The following is an 11,552-nucleotide window of genomic DNA, read 5'->3' as shown; positions in this document are numbered from 1 at the left end:
CAAGAACAGTCCAGCTGCATTCCCTGAAGCTGCCCCTGAACATAGGGCAAGAAGAGGCTTCTGGGATCATCAAGACTTGCTCCTGGAGTCCAATTCCTGGACTCAGCAGGAGACACAGGAGGGTAAATCATGTTTTTCCAAGCAAACTCCCCTGTGGACAGTTTAAAGACTATCCTCACCTGTCCCCAGAGCCTCTTGAGCAGGAGATGGCCACCTGCCAGCTCCTCACATCCTGACCCACTTTTCCTGAGAATTCAGCAAGGGAGAGTTTCACAGACAAGAGGAAATCCCTAAACAGCATGCAGCCCAGAGAATGGAAAGTTTTTTCTTGGGTTGGTTGTGTTTTGTTTTGTTTTTTTTTTCCTTTCCCAACTTCCCAATGAATGTATTTGGCAGCTCGCTGTCCCTGTCAGCACAGGATCCCAGCGGAAACCAGAGCTGGGAGGGCTCTTCCTGCCCGGGGGAGGCTTCCCAGGAGTGCGAGGGATTTACTAATCGCCACCTTTCACTCCCCCATCCCTCGCTGTGTCCCACTGAAGGCCATGTACAGTGGCAAGCTGCAGACAGGTCTGCTGGTGGCTGGCTACTTTGTGTACCTGCTGGTGGGTGCCGCCGTGTTCCAGGCGCTGGAGAGGACTGCGGAGAAGCGGGAGAAAATGGCAGCTGCCCAGATGAAGGAGGCTTTTCTGCAGAGCTTCAGGCAGCTCACGGTGGTGGAGATGGAGCAGTTCATGAGGGTAAGTGGAGCCTTGTGGAAGTCCTTTCTCCCCGCTGTTTCCTCGTTATGCGTTGCTTCCTACTCGGCCCTGCTACGCAGGTTGACCTTCACTGCTCTCCTGATGTGGTCATTTGGATGCTTTTAGCAAGCCCCTCTCCAGTCTGAACAGGTTACTCTGAAGGTCAATACAGCTTGTGTAGCTGGACAAAAGCTTGTGTGTGGTAGCTATTAACAGTCCCCATCCTGCAATGTCCTTTTGGGGGGGGGGCATAGTCATTGCCTCCTGTTGTTTTGGTTCTCAGTGTGGCTGTGCCATACACAATGAGTGGAAGGGTAGGAAAAAGAAGGCTGTCTGAAATGAATAGCTGTGGCTTCCACTTACAACAGTGCCCCTGGCAGCACCGAGGAACAATAAGACAAGGTCTGAATGGGGAGGGGGAGGGAAAGAAGGCCAAATTACTACCAGGAAAGTGGCACGGTAAGGGTTTACTTTCTGAAGATGCTGTAGAAGTGAAACAGGTAGCCTGGTCAGGGGGAAAGTGTTTTTGGTCACAGCATAGGAAGCTCAGAATAAGTACAGTTGTCTTCTCACCATCAGTATTTCCTAGCTCTGTCTGCTACAACACAGGAGAAAATGAGGAGTGCAAGCCCTGCTGGAAGGGAAACGAATGGAGGTCTTAATGGGTCTGTTTGCAAAATAGTGAAAGGTGGGGAAGAAGTGGTATTTTTAATAACACAACCAGCAATTCAGCCCCCTTTTCACCTATACATCCACTCTCTTCACCTTGATTGTTTTTATGGGTAGGGGAGGAGGAAAAAAAAAAGATGAGCTTTTCAAGACAAAGAAATCTTTGTGCAAGGGCTATGGAATGATTTTTGTTAGCCCTGACTTTCTGGAACACCAGCAAAAAGGATAGTGAGGGAGTAAGCAGGGAGGAAGACTTTGCTGGTGCAATTTATTCCAGCTTGTGTCCTGCCTCTGGCAGGGCTGTGCCTTGGATTTTATCTCAGCTGTTTCCGTACAGACCATCCTGCCTTCCAGATGTCCAGTCCAATCTTCTCTATTTGCTAAAGGCAATTATTATTATTATTATTATTATTATTATTTTAACTTAAATAAACTAACAGCACTTAGAATTAAAAACAAGGGAGAGAAGAGTCTGAAAGTGTTTCAAGTGATAGATGACAGGGCTTGAGAGGCTTGGAAGACACATCTAATCAAGCACAGAGGATCACCACAGTCAGGTGTGTGGTACTCTCAGGAAAGGAGCAGTAATTGGATACACCTGTAGAGTTCTCGCAGCAAGCACTTCAGAAAAGCAGTCATGATGACGCCAAACTTTGCCTTCTCTCCCAGAACCTGACTGAAGCCATTCAAAATGGAGTATACCCTGTTGGAAATGAATCACAGTTTGAAGAGAGCAACTGGGATTTCAGTAACTCCTTCTTCTTTGCAGGCACAGTTGTCTCCACAATAGGTAGGTCTAATGCTTTTCATTTATGTGTGGTTTGTGCGTGAGTGATGCTTATTACCTCTGGTTATTAGGACATGAATGGATAATACTTTCCAGGATAAAATCTCCAGCCCTTCATTGTCATTGACAGTAAGCAGCCATGGACTTAGTCCTTATCACTGCACAGCTCTTCATGCATTATTTTGGCTTGTCCAATAGCAGTGGCCTTTCATATTATTTCCCACTTGTTTCTTGTTTTCAAGCCACCTGTTAAAATGTTTGCTCTGCTGACAGTTGTGTGTGCAAGATCACTTTCCTGGTCTTTTTTCCAGGGTCAAATAGGCTTTAAATCTGAGAGTGCTGTAAAGGATTAAAAAAAAATGGTAGGAAGTAAGTGAACCCTGCTGGGGCATGGGCCCTGTCTCAATAACCTGTCTTGAGCTGTTAATTCACATATTGAATTAGTAATATCCCAGGAGGAAAAAAATGGGAAGAGTTAAAGGCAAATACTGAGACTTTTATGCTGCTGCTTCAAGCTGTTCTGACCTTTTCAGGGCCTGCCTGCTCCTACCTGCTTCTCCCTTTCTCTCAAATATGCATCCCAAAAAGTGCAGGCCTGCCAAGCTTAAGCACAAAATCCATACTGTTGGCACCTGCTTCACACTCTCATGCAGGGTAAGTCAAATCTATGTTTTTGCAGAGTGAAGCTGAGGTCTCCCTCCCACTGCACCCTGAGCACAGCTGCCCCACTGATCCATGAGTGTTACACGTCACAAGGGCCCAGATGTTGTCCCAGTGTCATGGAGGTGTTCAGGTGTTGCATGAAGCCGTGTGGAGATCTGCTGTAGAGGGAAGGCAGGAAAGTCCTTAGCTCTGTGCAAGCGCTGCAAGGCAAGAAACAAAACATCTCTGAATTAGAAACACTGTTTTCAGTGCAAATCCAAAGAAGAAAATTAAGCAACCCCCCGCCAAAATAAGCACACCCACCCCTCATTTCATATACCATTTACATCATGCTCAAGTCTCACACTATCCAATACATTTTCAATGCTCACCACCACCCTTCCCATCCTTTGATATAATACACAGATATCATTCCCTTAGTCTATGGATTACCCCTGTGATACATCTGAAAAATGTCCATAAAGGTCCACAGATGTCCACAAAATGCCCAACGAGTTCATTTAGGCCATGACTTTGGCTCAAGCTGTTTTGGTGGTCACTCAGGACAGGAGAGGAGCTGTGTGAGGTGGAGTTACTGATCACCAAAGGCAGCTCAGGTTGGTCACTGCTGCACTTGACTGCTTCTTGCAAGCCTTTTCCACTGGTTACAGTGGCTCCTGCTGTAGTAATTCCCATAACATGCAACTCAGGTCACAGGTTACAACAATTTATTTCCTTTACAATCTCTGCCCCAGTGGCTTTGAGCCAGGTCATATGGTTTAACATTGCAATGAACTCTTCCTTTTGCCTCTGCTCCAGCTTGGATTTATCCACAGACTGCAGTCCTTTAGGGTTGTACCTGCTCCAGATGGGGCCTTATCTGTGAGCCACAGTCTCTCCAGAGCTGTACCTGCTGCAGCATAGACTTATCCACAGCCACAGTCACTTTGAGGTGAACCTGCTCCAGGATGGCTTTATCCATGGGCCTCAAAGCTTTCAGAGCTGTACCAGCTCCAGCGTGGCCTTACCCACAGCCACGGTCCCTTCAGAAGTGACCCTGCGCCAACATAACCTTACACCTCGCTACAGTCCCTCCAGGGGTGTGCCTGTTCTGTCATGGGTTTATCCATGGACACACACTTTGAGCTGCTCCAGCATGGACTTATCCACAGCTCCTGATGATCCAGTGAGCCCTGCTGCAGCACAGACTCATGCCTGAGCCACAGTTCCTTCAGAGGTACACCTGCTGTGGCACAGGCGTAACCACAGGCCCTTTAAGATGGACCTGCTGTGTCACAGGCTTATCCAGAGCCACAGATGCTTCAGGGTGCCCTGCTCCCACCTGGACTCATCCACAGTCCCTTTGACGGTGAACTCAAGTTCGCTGGAGTTCCAGCCTGTCCAGTGCAGCAACACAGGAACAGCCATCGCTCTGAATGTGTCCCACTTCCTTCTTCTTCCCCCAGATTTGTATGCTGAGCATTACACCAGATGGTCTGGAATGCCCCTTTGCCCAGGCGGGGTCACCTGTCCCAGCTGTGTCCCCTCCCAGCTCCTTGTCCACTTCCAGCCTCCTCATCGGTGGGGTGGGGGGTGAAGAGCAGAAAAGGCCTTGACTCTGTGCAAGCCCTGCTCATCAACAACCAAAACATCTCTTAATTAGCAACACTGTTTCCGGCACAAATCCAAAGCACCAGTACCAGCTAATGGGATGAAAATTAACTCTATCCCTGCCAAAACCAGTGCAGGAACACAATCTGTCCCAGGAAATGTACAAATTTGCCTGTTTCTCTGCACCTTCGCCACACAGGTCTGTTGTGAAGGCATGTCAGGTGCTTCTACTCCTCTTCACCAGCTTTTTTTCCCATGAGAATGGAATATTTCTGCAACAGGAGCACAACACAGCTCATGCATTTGGGATCTTGTAGACAAAAAAATCACTCAGTTGTTTCATTTGTCTTTTCCCCCCAAAAAAAACATTGCATTTTCCAAGTGATGCATGCCTTGAGATGAACTGTGCCTGGGAAATGCCTTTTCCCAGGGTCATTGATAGAATAAGGACAAACACAGAGTGCAGTACTCATGCACTCAGGGATGTACCTCGTGGGGTCTAAGAGTCCCTGGATCATTAAAAGACACATTTGGAGTTGTTCCACTAACTGAGATAAACCCTCTTTTAGGGTTTAGGACTTAAGGACAAATATCTCTGTGCCATGAGTAAATCAGCCACCAGCGAGATTTGGACTAATTAGCACCATCTATTCCAATGCACACTGCGCTCCTTGGGACTGGAGCCAGTATCTGGACACACCAACTTCCTGGGATTTAGCCAGAGAGGTCACTAACACACAGGCAGATCAACAAGAAGCTAGAGATGGCTGCATGTGATTCTAACAGCCTGGGACTCCAGCCTTGATGTCTTCCAGATCCTCAGACTTCTGTTTTTTGTCTTTCTGTGTATTCGTTACAGGACAGGGCACATTTCCCATAACTGCTTCTGGATTGAACTTTTGTTCCCACTGAGGCTGTGCTCAGAGCACACAGTGCTCTCTGCATTGCCCCAAACATGCAGGGTGGATCACTTCATCTGCTTACTGCCTTTTTCAGGGAAGAAAAGAATGCACGTGTCCTGAGAAGTGCTAACCACATCTTTTGGGGTCACAGGCAGGCAGCATTGGGGGTAGGGTTGAATGTGACTGTGGACTGCTCCAGTACTCTGAAATATCTTCTCTAACCAATCTTTTGTTCATAGGCTATGGCACCTTGCATCCTAGAACTGTTGGGGGACAGATCTTCTGTGTGTTTTTTGCTCTGTTTGGAATCCCTCTCAACATTGTTTTTCTGCACCGTGTCGGTAAGATGCTCTCACTGCTGTGTAAAAAGCTGGGGAAATTCCTGTACGAGAAAGGAATGAGGAAGGTAATTGTTTCTACTTACTCAGGCACAATTATATGCTCATTTCTAGGGTTTTTTCCTCAAGTTTTATGTTGCCTTATCCTCTATTTTATTTGTTGTCATGCTGTGTTAGACATGCTAGGAGACGGAGAGAGACATTTTTCACTCATGGAGCTAAGCAGGCATGGCAACTGTGGAGGGGATATTCAGAGAAAGGGATGCATTTTGCCTTCCCATCTAAATGGAGACATCCACCCCCTTCAGCAATCAGTGGAGAGAGTGGGCGTCCCATCCCACTTTTCCAGACACTTCCCTTGGGACCTAACACTCTAGGGAAGTACATGCCTCCCTTTATAACCAGTAAAGCTGATTAAACATCTCATGGTGAGGCAGCAAAAAGCAGGAGAGCTGTGAAAAGCTGTTAGAAGTAGGTGAGCTGCAGAGGTTTCAGTGAATATTGACTCGAGGAATAGCGTGTCACTGCTCCTAACTCATTACACAGTCCTTTACTCCCTCTCCACCCTTGACTTTGGCAGAAAGGAAGCAGCAGGCTGAAGTTGTCCAGTTGAGCCCAGGTGCTGAAAGGTGAGGAGACACCTGTAAAGGGCTAGAGGAGAGATGTGTCTTGTCTGGTGTATGTCCCAAGTTATTTGCAGCTCCTCCCTTTCCTCTCACCACTGCTGAGGAAGTGAGAATAGCTTTTCTGTGTCTCCTACTGTTCTCTTTCAGGGTAAGGTGTGAATGCTGCAGATAACCCTGTTCAGGTTGCTGAATTTCTTGCCATATCTGACAAGCTTAAATAGAAATTAATGCTTGCTCAGGTACAGACACAAGCAAGTGCACAATGCATGAAGACATGAAAAATTATTCAACAGTTGCCATTGATTTTCAGGCAATCTGGACTTATAAAAATCTATACATGAACTACATGCATGTCTGGCTGAAAGATCTTAACATATAACAAGTCTTTTTCTCCAGTCAAGGCTTCTTCATGACTGCTGGGAAGTAGAATGGTTCAGAAGTCACTGTCCAGGCACTTCTTTATCAGGACCTCATTAGTTAAAGGTCTTCTTGCAGTAAGATATCCACTGGGTAGGAGAAAAGTTGTGGCACTGATGCAATGAGAAATAAGTCAATAATCAAGACTCTTGAAGATAATACTGTCAGAAATGGTGCAAATATTTTTTTATAAAAAAATCTGTTTTCCCAGGCAAATTTAAATGTTCTTTAGGTGGCAACCCTGAATACCTAAAAATTAAAAATGAAGTCACCTAGTGATAAGTGGACATAGTCTGACTCCAGAAAATGCCATTGGATAGGAATTCCTCCTGCACTCATGGTCATTGTTACAATCAGATAAAAGACTACATCTTCCAGGGCTCCTGTGGACATGCAACACCCATAACACATGGCTTCCCCCTACTTCCAAGCAAGGCTGGGGTGCTTCCAGAGGAAAAGCACTCAGTACAAATCTTTCCATCCCTGTGGCCCTAGATAGCCACCCACTTTGAACAGCCACCATTATATATGGCCTACTAGCATGTCAAATCATGATTATAATTGAACTGGTTTATTTTTCAGAAGAAGATCAAATTTCTGACCCTTTTGTTCTTCCTGGCAACGGGGATCCTAGTTTTTCTGTGCTTGCCATCAGTCTTCTTCCAGATAACAGAGGGCTGGTCCTACAGCGAAGGAATTTACTTTGCATTTATCACCCTCAGCACCATTGGCTTTGGAGATTATGTAGTAGGTAAGGCTGACTGCAGAGAGGAGACACATCAAAACAGCAGGTTTATGACTGTAATTCCTGTGGGTCGACTGCACAGGCCACCAGTGGGCTGTAGAGACAAATCTGTCAACAGGAGTCTTTGACTAGTCCTTGTCTTGTACAGTTCTGGGGGAAATACTCTTTTCTCAGGGATTTTATGTGCTGACAAACATAATGAAATGAGGTGCTTTGGGGTGCAAAGAAGACAAGTATTTTGGTGAGGGAAGGAGAAGTGTAAGGGGAGAATTCAATGAGCTTGGGAATTTGTACACACCAAAAGGGAACAGTTGGCAGCAGTCATACAAAACAAAACACCTATCACTGCTTTAGCTATCTAAGACTTATGTTTCAAAGTGTAGAGTAAATAGTAAGTGGTCATGTTTCAGGAGATGTGATTTTACACAACAGACTGAGAGGTGGAAATCCCAGTCATGGGAAAGTGGAGAAAAGTACTCAGTCTTTGAGAAGTGGGCTTAAAGATACATATCACTGCAAAAGTGGCCTTCTTTGATCTCCTGAGCATCTCTGAAGGTTCTCTGTCTTCACAAACCAGAGCTTAGGACTTCCCCTGAAGAAAAGCTCTTTAAGATGCATTCAAGCATTCCAGAATGCTTCTCAAAACGCTTCTGTGGATCTGCTGACCAAAATATCCTCTCTGAGGAAGTTCCAGAGGAATTCTAAAATGTTCACCAGGAGCCAAATCAGTGTCCACAGAAGAAGAAATCAAACACCTGGACTCTATGGAGAATCAAAGATTTCTCCACAACAGCTTGTCCTGCCAGCATCGTGCCAGCCTGAACTCCTCCTCAGTTGGGATAGGCAAAGGAAGCTGTGTAGCTAATACTTGAGCACCCTACAGAGAATCTGGAAGCTTCATGTTCCTCTCTGAGGGACAGAAATCCACTACAATCTCTATAGCACTTTCCTCCTCTGAAACCGTATTGCTTTCCAAATGCAATTAATTGTATTTTAATTTTTTAAATTGTTATTTAAAAATAACAATTAGGTAGGCCTCCTGGCTTTATGATTTCACCTTCATTAGGATGACTTAACTGGAGCTGAAATATTTTTCCCTGCCAGTATTTACCTTAATTTGCCTTAACAACAGTAATAAAATGGTAATAAGTTTAATGCTTCACATCTTCACAATGAAGCAAGCAGAATCAGTGACTGCTCTGAGTGTCAGGCATCGCTTACAGATGACAAATGTTTTAGTGCTGGTCAAGCAAAACAGAAGAGGTTTGAGTTTATTTGCATTTTATGAATTCAAAACTGGTTTGTAGCTAAGCCTGTTTTGGGTAGGGAGACACACGAGGAAGGTGGCAGAGCCTGGATTTAACTGTTTGGAATACATGTGCATATAGGTGATATCTCTGGCATGAAACTCCCTGTGGGCTGTTAACCAAGTATGTGCCCTGCTCAAGTCCAGTTTTGAGTTAACATTATAAAGATCTTGCCAGTCGCTTTGCTAACCCCACATCATGAACTTGGGATAAGAGCACAAGGAGATGCTTTGTACCAAGGCTGAGAATGTCTCTGCCAACTCAACTCCAGCAGAAGAAAAAGAAGCAGCTGTTGGATATCAATCCATGAGGACAAACCTGCCCAGTCCTACTCCATTTCCAGAGCTCCTGGATGATGAAGAACAAAAATCTTGCACATTAATCTGTGCAGTTCAGAGCACTGCAGGATTTGACAAGAGTTGCCAGCATCCTGACTCCTTCCACGCAGGTTCTCAAAGGGAAGTGATCCAGCAGGTTTGTGGAGATCTCCCTGTCCATGAACATGGCTGTGCAGTGACTTGGAGCACTCAGTAAGCAATATCACCAAGTTTTCCTGCAGATGCCAGTGCCACATCATCTGCATCACGATGATAATGTTGTGTGGGACCAAGTTCAGTAGGAGCAAATGCTTTGTGTGTGTTGGGGGTAGATTGCTGACATGAAGAACCAGACTAAATGACCCACGCAGAACAGCAGGTGTGAGATACTGGCTGATGCTAAGAGGGTTGGACTGCATGAAATGAGCTTTGGTTCACTGGTTTCCAGTGCAGAAAGTTGTGTTCTTGGCATGTATCAATGAATTCTCATCAGTCACCTAGTTTTTTTTAATGGAGGAAGCTCCTGAAACCATTGAAAAGTAAGGTAGTAATTGCAACTAGTCTCTGTATGAACACAGGTACCTGTCATTTAAAGGAAATATTTACTAGGTTATAATCACACTCTATATAAATACAGAGGATTACAATAACCCAGGTAGTAATGGTTGTGTGATTATAGCAGCCCGCTATGCTTTGGGAGTTTGGGAATATTTCCAAGATAATACAATACAATTGAACACTACTTCCCACATAATTGCATTTACCTGTAGATGCAGCATTATATGCTATAAGGGGAAAAAAATATCCTGCTCTCATGCTAATTCACCTCAATCACAGAGTCATAGAACCATGGAATGACTCACTTCGATCCCAGTGTGTCTTTTGACAGGCTAGCATATTTGTGCTAGCATATATAAGTTTACTGCAACAATAAACACAATAAACCATTGCCCAGCCTTAATCTAATGCTGGGGAGGTGAGAGTCTCCACTACAAGGAAAAAGTCACCTTAAAGTTCTCAGTGTAAAATATATTGACGCATTCATTAAACTGTTCCACTTCCCTTTGGCTATTTTAACTTGTTAATTTTCTTCTTCTTTCTTCCCCTTATCTTCAGGCAAACAGTCTGGCAGGAAATACTTTTCCTACTACCGAGTGCTGGTGGCCATTTGGATTCTTTTTGGCCTCGCCTGGATTGCTCTGCTGTTTAATTTATTGACAACGGTACTTGAAGACACTGAAAAAATAATTGTCAAGGATCTCCAGCAAATTGGAAAGGTGAGTAAGGACAATGTAGCAAGCCAGCAAAGAAGATGCTGGCCTGTTCAGTTTATTCCAGAAGAAGAACTACCACCACCATGTGCTGGAGGGGATGCACAGAAAATGGAGCCATTAACAGCAGACTCTGACCACACAGAAAATGAAAAAAATTAGTTTTCTAATAGAACAACTATTGCCATAACATGTAAGAGTTGAATTCTTCAGTGGAGAGTTGATAATTATTCTAAAGAAAATCCCATGGAAATAAAGTTTTCCTACCTTTTGCTGAGATACGACTTTTTAGAACTCAAGACTCAAAGTTGCACAAAGCCTGAGTATTAATGGTAAGAAATTTGCTCCTCGATTTGCAGCTGGGTTGTGCTAACAACCTAAGGAGTGCACTTGCTTTGCAATGTGTTTTTAAGGTGCTTTCACAAAAAATGCAGAGGAGGGGCACGGTGGAGCTTGCTGGCTCTATTTGGATTTTGCTGCTTGCAAGAAATCATGTCTCTTCCAGGAACTGGCATGCACAAGCTTTTCTGAGGCATTGCATAGCACTTTTGGAAGAAGAAATAAGGGTATATAACTGAATAGATGCCTGATTTGAGCCATCGTATTGGATAAAGTGTTGTGGTCTGAGAGACGTGTTTGAATAGCAAGACCTGGGCTCAGTTCAGAGACATCAGAAGCATCTAATGGACAGGGTTATGAAAAGGTTAGCATGGTAGACATGATTCATTCTACCTCTTCCTGGTTTATACTAGGTTGAATAAAGGCAATTTTACCTTTTATCCCTGTGTCTCTGAAAAACCTTTCTGATAGTGTTTGTGAAGAGGACATAAACCCATGTCTTTAATTCAAATGTTATAATAATTTTATTCTATAAGCTTTTCAGAAGAACCAGAGACCAGTTTGAAGGGAGGAGTCCTCACTGCATCAGAGCCCTGCTGCTATGTTTGTATTGCATAGGAACTGTGAAGTCATTCTGAGGGGCTGTAGCTTTCCAAGGGTGAGTGGTGTCTAAATCTCCAACCAGGTGGAAAAGAAGGATGCCAGACCTGGGCATGGTTTTTCAGATGTACTGTCTGGCTTGCAGGCCACCTCTGGGTGAAGACTCTGACCTTCAAAGGCTTGATCTATGTGTCATGTGCCTTCTGTGTGTCAAAAGTGCAGAGGAACCCAAACCTGAAGTGCT

General features: G+C 44.7%; 1 protein-coding gene across 3 annotated transcripts; it reads left to right on the top strand.

Annotated features, from left to right (window-relative positions):
- Positions 1-314: 314 nt before the first annotated feature.
- Positions 315-11,128, top strand: LOC126650913 (potassium channel subfamily K member 16-like). Of its 3 annotated transcripts, XM_050336270.1 has the most exons (6): positions 315-332; positions 540-737; positions 2,076-2,196; positions 5,588-5,754; positions 7,312-7,480; positions 10,215-11,128. In XM_050336270.1, the coding sequence occupies exons 2-6, from the start codon at positions 543-545 to the stop codon at positions 10,529-10,531; spliced, it is 969 nt and encodes a 322-aa protein (XP_050192227.1). In that variant the 5' UTR covers positions 315-332; positions 540-542; the 3' UTR covers positions 10,532-11,128. The 3 variants fall into 3 exon arrangements, with proteins under 3 accessions (XP_050192227.1, XP_050192226.1, XP_050192225.1); XM_050336269.1 differs by lacking the exon at positions 315-332 and having other exon boundaries at positions 375-737; positions 7,315-7,480; XM_050336268.1 differs by lacking the exon at positions 315-332 and having other exon boundaries at positions 375-737.
- The last annotated feature ends 424 nt before the right edge of the window (positions 11,129-11,552 follow it).

Source organism: Myiozetetes cayanensis, unplaced genomic scaffold, assembly GCF_022539395.1.
Source record: "Myiozetetes cayanensis isolate MyiCay16 unplaced genomic scaffold, myiCay2020 scf6-25, whole genome shotgun sequence".
NCBI lineage: Eukaryota > Metazoa > Chordata > Aves > Passeriformes > Tyrannidae > Myiozetetes > Myiozetetes cayanensis.
Note: the sequence above shows the minus strand (reverse complement) of the source record. Positions and strands in the feature narration are given on the sequence as shown.